General features: G+C 50.1%; 1 protein-coding gene across 10 annotated transcripts in view; it reads left to right on the top strand.

Annotated features, from left to right (window-relative positions):
• Positions 1-13,952, top strand: part of SFXN5 (sideroflexin 5) — a 129,358-nt gene that overhangs the window by 78,715 nt on the left and 36,691 nt on the right. For 7 of the 10 annotated variants that reach the window (XM_086327600.1, XM_086327605.1, XM_086327601.1 and 4 more), the window contains one exon: positions 2,579-2,669. In XM_086327600.1, coding sequence (XP_086183726.1) covers positions 2,579-2,669 — 91 coding nt within the window. Of the gene's footprint in view, positions 1-1,977; positions 2,234-2,578; positions 2,670-3,073; positions 3,128-13,952 lie in introns of those variants that run through there. The other 3 variants (XR_015137278.1, XM_086327608.1, XM_086327604.1) reach the window with 3 other exon arrangements.

Below are 13,952 nucleotides of genomic sequence, written 5' to 3'. Positions count from 1 at the left end.
TTGGGGGTGACCATTTCTGAGTCACCAAAATAGTCACTTGCTGTTTGAGAGTGGGGAGACCTGGCCTTGGTGAGTTCCCTCTGTGTAGCAGGGTTGCGGGGCCCAGGGTGGGCTGGCATCCCCTCAGCCTACCCACCTGCACTGCCCTGCCCCCTAAGTGCATCCAACCTGCCGTGCGTCTCCCTGCCTCTCCTTGAGCAGACAGAGAGGACAAGAATTGGACTCTGACCACCAGCTGGAGGCTTCAAATGGAAGCCAGGCCCCTGAGAGCCCAAGCTGGGTTTGCCTGGCAGCACTCTGGCTCCTGGTGTGGGGTCTTGGGCTGCCCACGGCTGGTGGGCTGGCACTTGCTCTCTTCCCGGGTCTTACAGTTGCAGCCTGGTCTGGGCCATTTGCACCAGGCCATGGCTTGATTTGATTGCTGTGGCATCCACCCTGATGCCCTGGAGGCCTTCCCAAGGCTCTGCCTCTCCCCGACAACCCAGAAGGTGGAGGCCAGAGCCAGGGCTGCGGGTGCAGGGTGGCCTGCTGAGCCGCCGGGTGTACCAGACAGAGAGCAGGCTGTCCGTGGTCCTGTCAGGCCAGGAGGCCCCCAGGGGAGGCCTGGCTGTGGCCTCAGTTTGGGGGAGCAGAGGCTTCTACACACCCTTCATCTAGGCCACAGGCTCCTCTTTTGTCTCCCGGTGTCTGTGCTCATGCTTGTCTTCCCACCGGAGTCCTCCCCAGCCCAATCCCCCCTTCTCCAGGATGCTCCTCCTCCAGCTGTTGCTGGTCTCTCCATCCATCCACTTGTTTGTTGGTTTCTTGCATTTATTCCTCAGCCACTGCTTTGCTGAGCCTGTATTATGTGCCCAGACATCCGAAGGTGAGGAAGGCGCAGTCCCTCCCCCTCAGTCTGGCCGGGGCGCCAGGCTCACAGACTCACAGGGTAGTGAGTGCTGGGGATGAGGGGAGTGATGTGCAAGGGAGTGACTTTCTGCTGGGAGAGGTGACGTCACTCCTACCTAGATTCTTTCACTGAGGCCTCTTATGTGCCAGGCTCATGCCAGGCACTATGCGTACGTTCTCACAGCAGCCCTGGGTGCTGTCAGATGTTATCATTCCTTTTTGCAGACAAGGAAGCCGAGGCAGACAAAGGTTAAATGACTCCCAGTGTCAGTGACACGGGAGGTGGAGTGCAGAGGTGGGCCTTACAGGACAGGCGGGGACTGAGCAGAGGAAGGAGGGAGTTCGGGGCACAGGGACCAGCACGGGCAAAGGCTCTGAGGTGGGAAACGCAGATGGTGTTGGTCACCAGCCGACTGGATCGTGGAGAGAGAGAAGGGGGTGCTGGAGGAGTGGGAAGGGAGGTTATGAAGGCCACGACTGCTGCATGGAGATGGCAGTTCTTTCACAGGCCATGGGGAGGTGGATATGATTGAACCTGTGTTCTAGGAAGATGAGGGTCAGTGTAGGGGGTGGACTGGAGTTGGGAGTGCCCATGGCAAAGGCAAGGCAGGCCCAGATGCCCCGGCCTGAGTGAAGGGAGCTAGAGTCTGAAGGTGGTCACTGAGCCCAGGATATCCACTGAGCCCCCATCCTGCTCTGGGCGGCTCTGCTTAGCTCTCCAGTCACCTATGGGTGTCCCTGTGTTGAGCCCTCTCAGTCTGGCCAGGCCTATGGCTGGGCTCACAGTGGGACCCCAGAAATGTGGTGCTTAAGACGCTGGAAGACAGAAAAGGTTCACGGACTTAGAGAATGAACTGACAGCTACTGGGCAGGGAGGGCAAAGGTTGGGGGGCTGGGAGATTGACATGTACCCACTGCTATATTTAAAATGGATAACCAACAAGGTCGTACTATATAGCACAGGGAACTCTTCTCAATATTATATAACAATCTGAATGGGAGAAGAATTTGAAAAAGAATAGATACATGTATATGTATAACTGAATCACATTACTATACAGCTGAAACCAACGCAACTTTCTTCATCAGCCGTGCTTCCCAGCCTGCTCTAGTGGTGAAGAACCCGCCTGCCAATGCAGGAGACGAGAAATGCGAGTTTGATCCCTGGCTCAGGAAGATCCCCTGGAGAAGGAAATGGCAATCCACTCCAGCATGCTTGCCTGGAGAATCCCGTAGGCAGAAGAGCCTGGTGGTCTATTCTGTTGGGTCGAGAAGCGTCGGATACGACTGAAGCGATTTAACACACACACCCACACTCCAGTATAAAATAAAAAGTTAAAAAAAAGAAGCTGAGTAGGAATGAGGGGCGTCCTATACTTCACCTACTTCCAGCTTATATATTTTTCTGACAGCAACCATGCTACCATCTCTTGTCCTGTCCCCAAGGAGGCTGTGTGCCTGCGTGCGTGTGGTGTAGCTATCTCCCAGGCCAGTTCACTGGGACGCCTGGGCAGTGATGCTTTAAGGAGCCGCACTGGGGCTCGGCAGCCTCAGGTGGGGCTGAGGATGTGGGTCTGGGGTGCAGTTGTAGGGCAAGACGGTGGCCCTCACTCTCTGCTCTTCCCCTGCCTGCCCCTTCCTCCCCAGGCCGCTGCAGCAGCACACACTTTCTCTGTTTTCTCTTTCGAAGGTGGGCCTTAATGTCCTGGTTCAGAAAGCCAACAAGTTCACCCCGGCCACCCGCCTTCTCGTCCAGAGATTTGTGCCATTCCCTGCCGTAGGTAAGCCTTGCACAGAGAGAAGCTTCTGTGCACGTGTGCACAGGGATGTCTGGGCACGTGGGCTGCTGGGCTCTGGGGAGCTGGAAGGCCCCTCCAAGCCTCTCTTGACACTGAGGTGGGGGGAGTTCTGCCTTCGGCAACTGGAGGAAAATGTATGCAGGTAGAAGAAAGGGTGATGGGGTAAAGAATCCGCCTGCCAACGCAGGAGATGTAGGTTCTATCCCTGGGTCGGGAAGATCCCCCAGAGAAGGAAACGGCAACCCACTCCAGTGTTCTTGCCTGGGAAAGCCCACAGACAGAGGAGCCTGGTGGGCTACAGTCCAGGGGGTCACAAAAGGGTCGGACATGACTCAGCAAGTAAACAACAAACTGAAATGTAACATTTCCTTCCATTGTGAATATAGGCAGCAAATTGCAGTAGAAAGCAGGACCGTGACTCTCCCCAGTAGAAATCACAGGTATTTTCATGTCCTATTACAGTTGTTACAGAGATCTTAAAAATACCATTTGTGCTTAACACTAACCCCAAATTATAAGTTGATAGATCCACTTAAAGATCTTGTTTTTTTTTTAATTCAGTAGTTTAAAAGCACATCTATTTACTGTATCACAATTGAAAAAATATTTTGATAATTTATTTCAATATAATCTCCTTGTAATCCCACTTGTTTGGCTTGTAAAGCATGAACTTTAGAGACATTATTTGGAGAGGGGTGTAGGGGCCTCGGGTTCCTGACACAAAAGAAGTTTCAAGGCTCCCACTAAATCTGGTGCTCCAAGCCCTTTATGTTTCAGGGGCCTCTAATCATAGGGATGGGTAGGTGTGTGTGTGTGTGTGTGTGTGTGTGTGTGTGTGAGTGTGTGTGTGCGTGCGTGTGTATGTGTGTAGGTGTTTTCACTTGCTTTCAGCAGAGCCTTTGCTGGTTTTGGAGTCATGAATTCACAATAGATGCCCCAGGTCTGGGCCCTGAGATCCCATAAAGCGCAGCCAGGCTCCTAAGAAGCCTACAGTTTATTTGGGGAGAAGGTACAAGAGGAGAAACAAGTGTTTGAACCACAACATCGAGCCCCCATCTGATGCCAGAGGACAAAGCTGGGGCACGCCCAGAAGGGGCAAGAGGTCCCGTGAGCTCCCTGGTGCCAAGACTCGGTCTGAAGAGCAGGGTGTGAGACCCAAGCTCATGGTCCCAACCCTGTTCTTCACCTCCAGGGCTCAGCTTCCCCATCTGTAAGATGTGGGCACCAGTACCTACTTTTCCACAGCCTTGAGCTGAGTGAGGAGCAGATGAGACCGCAGACTAGCTCTGTTCTTCAGAAAGGGCTTTGAAGCACCTGAAAAGCCCCTGTGAGTAGGTGAGAGATCACTGTTGAGCAGCCCCACCTCCTCCTGGGCCCGGAGGCTAACGAACTCCCAGGACCAGCCACCCGGCTGATCCTCAGCCGACCCAGATAATTGCTATAGCAACTCCACACTTTTAATGAACTCTCAGCTATTTCTGGTGTGGGCCATTAATGGAATAACTCTTTAGATCTGACTTTGTTAAGGGGCCTAATTGCGTGAACACAGCGGCCGATCTGGTGTTCCTCGCCGTCCTGAGCTGCGGGGTCAGATGCAGCCTGAGGAGGGGGCAGCTCTCAGCTGCACTGGACTGGATCTTGGTCTCAGCTGAGATGTAATCTGTCCTTGAGCCAAACTTCAGATAGGGACTCTACTGGGACCCATTGCAGCCTTGCTCCGCCAGCTATCTTGCTGTGTGACCTTGGAAGTGGTCTTAACCTCTCTGGGGGCTCCCTCAGGAGAAGGGCCCCTGCTCTCAGGTTTGACCTTTTCCGAGGCTTTCTGACCTGTCCCTCTTTGGGCTCCAGCCAATTCCTCTCCTATCTTATTGCTGGGGCGGAGTCTGGTCCAGCCGTCACAGAGGGTCTTGCAGCCCTGCGCGTCCCTAGCCAGTTGCACGGGGTGCTCATGGTGAGGTCTGCAGCCCTGATGGTCCTAGCTCACCAGGATCCTAACAGCAATGGGCCCTTTCTGCCTGCTTCCTCAGACTGCTGTCCAAGTCCTGGCTGTGTGCCTGCCTTCCACACCCTGCCCCTTTTCTCCTCTCCGACATGTGGGCTTCCATCTCTCTGGCCTCCAATGCCCATCCTAGGCCCACCTGCAATGGCATTTGCTGACTCCCCTAGCCGAGACGGACACAGTAGTGTTCAGGGTAAACAGGCATTGCACCTCACCCCCTAGGGGCTTAAAAGCCCCCTGGTCCCCTTAGGCCACTGAATAGTTCCTGCACTTGGCCTCCTGCACCTTATCCCCTGGGGCCTCCAGCCAGACAGAGTACCTGTCTGCCCCACTGCACACTGACAGGGCCTAGGGCCCTCCAGGCGTCCACCTCTCGGCTGGCCACCAAGTCTTCTCAGAGCTTGTTGGTCCTCTGGACCCCCGGACTAATGGAGAGACAGAACTCATGGAGCCCTCAGTGCACATGGGGAGCAGGTTGAGGCAAGTGAAAGTGATCAAATCAAGCCCTGATTGCCAGGGTGGGGGTGGGAGGGTGGAGCAGCAGAGGGTCTCCCATTCAGGGTGAGAGAGGGTCCTGAGAGGGCCCAGGTGCCCTGTGCTCAGCGGCCACATCCCTCCCTCCTCTCCCCTGGGTGGGCTGGGGACTCAGGCTCTGGGGAGCAAGGAAGCTCTTGGGGCCAGCTGCTTCTTTCCACTGCTTTGCCCTGTCCTGATCCACCTTGAAGTCCGGAGGTGCCCCACTGCTGCCCAGGAGAGAGGTTCGAGACTGGGCACAGGACGCCTGATTCATGCCGCACCCACCCCTCTCTGGCATCAGGCCAGAGCTTCGGCCCTTCCCCGTGGGGGCCTCCGTGACAGTCACCTCAGGTCTTCCCTGGGTGTGCCAAGCCCCAGACACTCTGCCACCAGGAGCACTCTGCCACCTGGAGCACTCTGCCACCTGGAGCACTCCACCAGTTCTCCCCTCATTTTTCAGCTAGGGCTGTGCACACATGTGTGTGACTGATGTGTGTGCGTGAGTGTGTGCTGAGTACGTGGGAAGCCCCAAGGACACTCACTGCAGCCAATTCTCTCCCTCAAGGTGGTTTCGGAGCCTCGCCGTGCCCTGGTCTAGAACAGCAATCATGTGGGAAATCTCACTTTCTATTTATATGTGGAGATGTTAGGAAAGCCGGTGAGCCCAGGAGCATGTGTGCTGGCATTGGAATTGATTGGGGACTGGTAATTAATTTGTTTAGACCTTAATTAATTCTTCAGTTCTTTCTTATTTGTGGACTGTCACGCTTAATTGTGTTGAGGAGCTGGAGCTCAGAGCAGGCCCTCCATTAATTGATGTGCAATTGCTGTGAGGTGGAAGTTAATGGTTTGGGGAGCTGGGCAAACAGTGTAATTAAAGGTCAATCGAGGAGGTGTCGGAAAAATACCCCCGCCCCCAGGTCCAGCCACCAGTCTCCACGAGCAGAGTCCATTCCAGGGGAGGCGGGCTCCACAAACAGCCTTCTTGTGAGTCCTTGGGGTGGGAGCCTGGAGGAGTGGCAGGCAGGGTCAGAGGCAGGTGCTAGTTCCATGATAGGACACCAGGGAAGAGGCATAGACCCACCTGGTGAGAAGTGGGCATGGCAGGGACTGTGGCCTGGAGCTGAGAGGTGGAGGCCCGGATGTTACCTGGCAGTGCACCTGTGTGCCCGGCTCTGTGGATGTGGCGTGGGGCAGGGTAGGCGGCTCTGAAGGTCACCCCCAGGCTGCCTGGCTGCATCCGCGTGGAGCAGTGGACAGGTAGTGTCATGTGCTCAGGGCACCCTCTGGGCCTGAGCCCCCGATGGGGGAGGCCTGAGCCTCAGTACTAGCCGGTCAGCTCCTTGCACGGGAATAACCCTCCTGCATGGAGCCTCAATTATCCCTTTGTGGAAAGTCACTTCATCGTGTGCTGTTGGCAGCAGTCCCTTACATTAAATGTCACAGCTTATTTCACTGCCATGAAGAAGTCTCTGTGTTCAGCAGGGAGTCTGCTGCTCGGGGTGTCTGGGCAGCCTTTGGGGGAGGTCTTCTGTTGCTTCATACCCAGAGTGCCCCACCTCCACCCCCGTCTCTATGCTTCCCTTCACCCCAGACCACGGGTCTTCCTGTCATTGATTCCCCCTTCATTTTCCCGCTCTTCTCCTGGTGCTCAATCCGCCCTCTTCCTTCACCAGGACGTGGCCCTGGCAGTGTGCCCAAGCCCTGCGGTCCATCCCTGGGCATCGCCTCCTCCATCCCTGTGGTTGGAAGGCAGCAGGGTGCACCTGTGCCCGCTGTGTCCTGGGCCTTGTGACTTACCCCCCCTCTGTCTGGCTCAGTGATACTTAATGTTGCATCCACCCGCCTTAGGCAGCCTCAAGGCCCTGAGTCACCTTTTGGACGTGGCCTCTGGCCTTGCTCGAACCCTGTCGCACTGTGGCAAATCTTGTGACTCCCCTTCTGTCTGGGCCTCAGGCCCTTGCACAAGGCCCTGTTTGACTAGAGTGCCTGCTCTTCCCACTCTCTGCCTTCTCTTGGCTGCCAGGCCTTCATCTCTCACTCCAGACACCACCTTCTCCAGGAAGCCCTCCCTGGGAGCCCCAGTCAGGATTACACCGCAGCACCCTGCATGTGCCTCGGTCTGTCCTGGAACTGCTCATTTTGTTTTTGAGTCCGCCTCCCTCATCAGACTGTGAGCTCTCCAAGACAGGGACTGGATCTCATTCATCACCAACCCCCAGCCCCGCTCTTTGCTCGGCACCTAGCGTTCTGGGTGGGTTTGTACAGTGAGCAGATGAACGTTTTAGTAAAAATGGCTTGAAACTGGGCACCCAGAAGTGAAACTCCACCCTGATGACATTGGTGACCACATTGTGTCACCTTAGATGACATTGGTAGCCGCATTGTGGCTGCTTAGAATTTATTGTGCTGTGTTTAAAAAAAATTTTTTTTTGGAACGTTTTGTTTTCTCGTGCAAGTTTTTGCGGTCACTGTCATTCACTCAGTGGGCAGGCCTAGGGTGGATGACTCGGTCACCCTGGGCACGTTCTTCAGCCTTTCTTGTTTGGATCTGGGTGGGGAGGCGGGCCAGGCTGGGTGCCAGGATCAGGGCCCTAGAACTGGCATGGGGCCCTGGAGTGTGTCAGGCCCCAAGAGGACAGGGCCAGTGGGCCCGAGTCAAGCAAGGGGAAGCCCCCCAGTGGTGTGTTCTAGGGCTCCGCCTTCAGCCTTGTCCCCTCACTCATTTTATACCTGCCTTGGTCAGAGGAGGTCAAGGGGTCACACACAAGGAATGGAGATAGCAACTTGGCAATGATTATGAATTCATGGGCAAGGGTGTGTGTGTGCGCACTCATTCAGTCATGTTAAACTCTTTGAGACCCCATAAACTCTAGCCCACCAGGCTCCTCTATCCATGGTATTCTCCAGGCAAGAATACTGGAGTGGGTTGCCATTTCCTCCTCCAGGGGATCTTCTCAACCCAGGGATCAAACCCAGGTCTTCTGCATATCCTGCATTGGCAGGCAGATTCTTTACCACTGAGCCACCTACCAGGGTCCAAAAAGATCTCACAAGGTTTGATGTAAGGCTCACTATTCAAAAAATGCAGCTGCACAAGTGTGGAGGTGCTGAACTTGATTTGATTGGGGTACTTAGGATAACGCCTGGGGATTTTGTGGACTGTATGCCTGAAACAGGTCCACCCAAGTGGTGTGTTGGGCTTCCCTAGTAACTCAGACGGTAAAGCGTCTGCCTGCAATGGGGGAGACCCGGGTTTGATCCCTGGGTCGGGAAAGTCCCCTGGAGAAGGAAATGGCAACCCACTCCAGTATTCTTGCCTGGAGAATCCGTGGACAGAGGAGCCTGATGGGCTACAGTCTATGGGGTCTTAAAGAGCTGGACATGACTGAGCAACTAACATACAGATACAGACATGTGGTGTGTGGCTCTGATGAGGCTGCCTGGCTTCAGCTGCATGTTAGAGACAGTGGCCAGAACAAGGGTGTCTCTTTAGTTCTAGATCCTACACAGGCAGAATAGCACTGGGAGTGGAGACAAAAAGAGTAGCAGGATCTTCTGAAAAACTGACAGTCTATTGGTGGAATGAGCTGCCTGACTCCTGAGATAGAGAAGCACCTGAGTATCAGCTTGGTACAAAAATCTGAGAGAGGCACTTATGTGTGACCAAGTCACCTGTTGTGGGCAGATTGCTTAGAACCTGGCATATAGTAGGTGCTTAGAGAGTGCTTGTTGAATGAGTGACCTTCCAATTCAGTTATCTTCTAATTCCTGGAATCCGGAAGGCAGAGACGATCAGACGTAGAAGAGGCGGGGAAGCCCAAGACAGCGGAGGAGGGGTTATGAATGTGAAAGGAGGGGGCCTGGTTGTGGTGGGCCAGGCAGGGAAAGGGCATTTTGAGGCCCTGAATACTAGCTGAGAGTTCAAGCTTTAGTTTATGATTAATGGGGGATCATTGAACAATCGTCAGCTAGGGAGGAGCTGTGATAAAAGGGTGCTTTTCAGAAAATGAATGTGTCAACAAAAATCTTTTGTTAGGAGATCCCAAACTTCAGAGTCAGCCTATACCTATATTTACAGGCTGATTTTTCAACCCAGAAATTCCTAGTCCTGAGTTTGTGACACTTCAGTATGGGTTGTGAAATTCTCCCCAAATTCTCATGCTATTTAAAAGAAAATATGTGCCATAGGGCTTCCTTGGTGGCTCAGTGGTAAAGAATCCACCTGCAATGCAGGAGACGGAAGAAACCTGGGTTTGATCTTCCCTGGGTTGGGAAGATCCCCTGGAGGAGGGCATGGCAACCCACTCCAGTATTCTTGCCTGGAGAATCCCATGGACAGAGGAGGCTGGCGGGCTATAGTCCATGGGGTCTCTAAAAGTCAGACACGACTGAAGCAACTGAAGCATGCGTGAATATACCACACATGTGCCATACAGCCCGGCCTCACAGGCAGAATGTGAGGGGTATCACGAAATCGAGCAAGTATTAGGGTACACACTCCCATCTGATAGCCACTCCTCCAAAGACAAGGCTGTATAGTCTGGTGTGATTCAAGTGTGTGTGTATACATAAGGAATGATGTATCAATACATACATGTCTGCTTGTAAATAGACCATGTCTGGCAGGGACATGAGAATATGGCTACAGTGGCTGCCTAAGGGGAGGGGACTAAACTAAAGGTCAGGGACTGGAAGGAGACTTACTTTCTATTATTTACTCTTTTTCGTGATTTGGATTGTTTACTGTATGCACTTGTTACCTGCAAAATAAGAAGAGAGAAGAAGTGGAGTCTGGAGAGCTTGGAGCTCAAGTCTCCTGATTTCCACTAGAGTGTTTTGGGTTTTGTTTTAATAAAAATTGTTCTTTTTTTTTCTGATAATACTTGATTATTATATAAGTTAAACAATTTCACTTCTCTCCTCAGAGATAAGTTTGGTATATATCCCTCCAAATTCAAATAAATACCTCAAATTATAGGAATCTCTGCCTGTTTATTGTATTTATATACTATAAACATGCCAATATAAATATATATTTGATATAAGTAGGATCATACTGTGTATACTCGTCATAAATCTCTTTTTAACTTCACAATCAATTTTGGATGTCTTTCCATGACAGTCATAAAATTCCAACTTATCCTTTTAATAGCCACAATAATTCATCTGTGGCTTTTTTAAAGATTGTGATATATTCTTTCAAACATATGGAATATTATAGGAAATAGAGAATAAAATATTAGATGCACCCAAAGCTTTCTCTGCCCTCTGCTTTTTTAATTCTGTTTTCCTTCTTCTTTCTTGACGAAGGCTATTGACTTACACCTTCCCCATTTGTGTCTTTATACTGTATCTTATGTGTCTGTATCATAAACCAGAAATTGTATTGTTTATATGTTAAGTTTACATTATGTTGTGCTGAACCCTTTTAAACTGGCTCTTCGTTGTGGTTTTGAGATTTATCTGTGTTAATACATATGCATTCATCTCAGCTTCTGAAGACTAATTGGGAACATCCAGGCTGTTTGCAGTTTCTCACTATTATATGTAGCACTGCACCAGCCAGCCTTGTACACGCATCCATGTGCACACGAGTAGGAGCTTCTCTAGGCCAGAGGTTTCAAACAACCACCTTGGGAGCTTTAAAAAGCAATGCAGACATCTGGGTCCTTCCTCCGATTTGGTTTCGGTTGTGCAGCCAGTACTGAGAATTAGCGGTCGAGGGTCAGTACAGAGAAGTGGAATGATCACGTCAGAGGTAATGCCCATCTCTCAGTTCAGTTCACTTCAGTCTCTCAGTCGTGTCCAACTCTTTGCGACCCTAGGAACTGCAGCACGTCAGGTTTCCCGGTCCACCACCAACTCACGGAGCTTGCTCAAACTCATGTCCATTGAGTCGGTGATGCCATCCAACCATCTCATCCTCTGTCATCCCCTTCTCCTCCTGCCTTCAATCTTTCCCAGCATCAGGGTCTTTTCCAATGAGTCAGTTCTTCACATCAGATGACCAAAGTATTGGAGTTTCAGCTTCAGCAACAGTTGTTCCAAAGAATATTCAGGACTGATCTCCTTTAGAATTGACTAGTTTGATCTCCTTGCAGTCCAAGGGACTCTCAAGAGTCTTCTCCAACACCACAGTTCAAAAGCATCAATTCTTTGGCTCTCCGCTTTTTTATAGTCCAACTCTCACATCCATACATGACTACTGGAAAAACCACAGCTTTTACTAGACAGACCTTTGTCAGCAAAGTAATGTCTCTGCTTTTTAATATGCTGTCTAGGTTGGTCACAGAGAACTAGCCAAGCTGATCACATGGACCACAGCCTTGTCTAATTCAATGAAACTAAGCCATGCCATATAGAGACACCCAAGATGGTCAGGTCATGGTGGAGAGTTCTGACAAAATGTGGTCCACTGGAGAAGGGAATGGCAAACCACTTCAGTGTTCCTGCCTTAAGAACCCCATGAATAGTATGAAAAGGCAAAAAGATGGGACAATGAAAGATGAACCCCCCCCCAAGGTGGGTAGGTGCCCAATATGCTACTGGAGACCAGTGGAGAAATAACTCCAGAAAGGATGAAGGGACGGAGCCAAAGTGAAAACACCACCCAGTTGTGGATGTGACTGTGATAGAAGCAAGGTCCAAGGCTGTAAAGAGCAATATTGCATAGGAACCTGGAATGTTAGGTCCATGAATCAAGGCAAATTGGAAGTGGTCAAACAGGAGATGGCAAGAGTGAACATCTACATTCTAGGAATCAGCGAACTAAAATGGACTGGAATGGGTGAATTTAACTCAGATGACCATTATATCTACTACTGTGGGCAGGAATCCCTTAAAAGAAATGGAGTAGCCATCATGGTCAACAAAAGAGTCCAAAAGGCAGTGCTTGGATGCAGACTCAAAAATGACAGCATGATCTCTGTTCATTTCCAAGGCAAACCATTCAGTATCACAGTAATCCAAGTCTATGCCCTGACCAGTAATGCTGAAGAAGCTGAAGTTGAACGGTTCTATGAAGACCAACAAGGCCTTCTAGAACTAACACCCAATGTCCTTTTCATTATAGGGGACTTGAATGCAAAAGTAGGAAGTCAAGAAACACCTGGAGTAACAGGCAAATTTGGTCTTGGAATACAGAATGAAGCAGGACAAAGGCTAATAGAGTTTTGCCAAGAGAATGCACTGGTCATAGCAAACATCCTCTTCCAACAATACTAGAGAAGACTCTACACATGGACATCACCAGATGGCCAACACCGAAATCAGACTGATTATATTCTTTGCAGCCAAAGATGGAGAAGTTCTATACAGTCAGCAAAAACAAGACCGGGAGCTGACTGTCACTCAGATCATAAACTCCTTATTGCCAAATTCAGACTTAAATTGACGAAAGTGGGGAAAACCACTAGACCATTCAGGTATGACCTAAATAAAATCCCTTATGATTATACAATGAAAGTGACAAATAGATTTAAGGGACTAGATCTGATAGACAGAGTGCCTGATGAACTATGGATGGAGGTTCATGACATTGTGCAGAAGACAGGGATCAAGACCATTCCCAATAAAAAGAAATGAAAAAAAGCAAAATGGCTGTCTGAGGAGGGCTTACAGATAGCTGTGAAAAGAAGAGAGTCAAAAATCAAAGGAGAGAAGGAAAGATATACCCATTTGAATGCAGAGTTCCAAAAGAATAGCAAGGAGAGATAAGAAAGCCTTCATCAGTGATCATTGCAAAGAAATAGAGGAAAATAATAGAATGGGAAAGACTAGAGATCTCTTCAAGAAAATTAGAGATACCGAGGGAACATTCCATGCAAAGATGGGCACAATAAAGGACAGAAATGGTATAGACCTAACAGACGCAGAAGATATTAAGAAGAGGTGGCAAGAATACACAGAAGAACTGTACAAAAAAGATCTTCATGACCCAGATAATCACGATGGTGTTATCACTCACCTAGAGTCAGACATCCTGGAATATGAAATCAAGTGGGCCTTAGGAAGCACCACTATGAACAAAGCTAGTGGGGGTGATGGAATTCCAGTAGAGCTATTTCAAATCCTAAAAGGTGATGCTGTTAAAGTGCTGCACTCAATATGCCAGCAAATTTAGAAAACTCAGCAATGGCCGCAGGACTAGAAAAGGTCAGTTTTCATTCCAATCCCAAAGAAAGGCAATGCCAAAGAATGCTCAAACTACCGCACAATTGCACTCATCTCACACGCTAGCAAAGTAATGCTCAAAATTCTCCAAGCCAGGTTTCAGCAATATGTGAACCGTGAACTTCAAGATGTTCAAGCTGGATTTAGAAAAGGCAGAGGAACCAATGATCAAATTGCCAACATGCGTTGGATCATCAAAAAAGCAAGAGAGTTCCAGAAAAACATCTATTTCTGCTTTATTGACTATGCCAAAGCCTTTGACTGTGGGGATCATGATAAACTGTGGACAATTCTGAAAGAGATGGGAACACCAGACCACCTGACTTGCTATACAGGAGAAACTTGTGTGCAGGTCAGGAAGCAACAGTTAGAACTGGACATGGAAAAACAGACTGGTTCCAAATAGGAAAAGGACTACGTCAAGGCTGTATATTGTCACCCTGCTTATTTAACTTATATTCAGATACATCATGAGAAACGCTGGGCGGGATGAAGCACAAGCTGGAATCAAGATTGCTGGGAGAAATATCATTAACCTCAGATATGCAGATGATACCACCCTTATGGCAGAAAGT

The sequence above is a fragment of the Bos grunniens genome, chromosome 11 (assembly GCF_055505025.1).
Source record: "Bos grunniens cultivar Pamir isolate PY7600 chromosome 11, Bosgru_T2T1.0, whole genome shotgun sequence".
NCBI lineage: Eukaryota > Metazoa > Chordata > Mammalia > Artiodactyla > Bovidae > Bos > Bos grunniens.
This window is presented reverse-complemented; position numbering and strand designations above follow the sequence as displayed.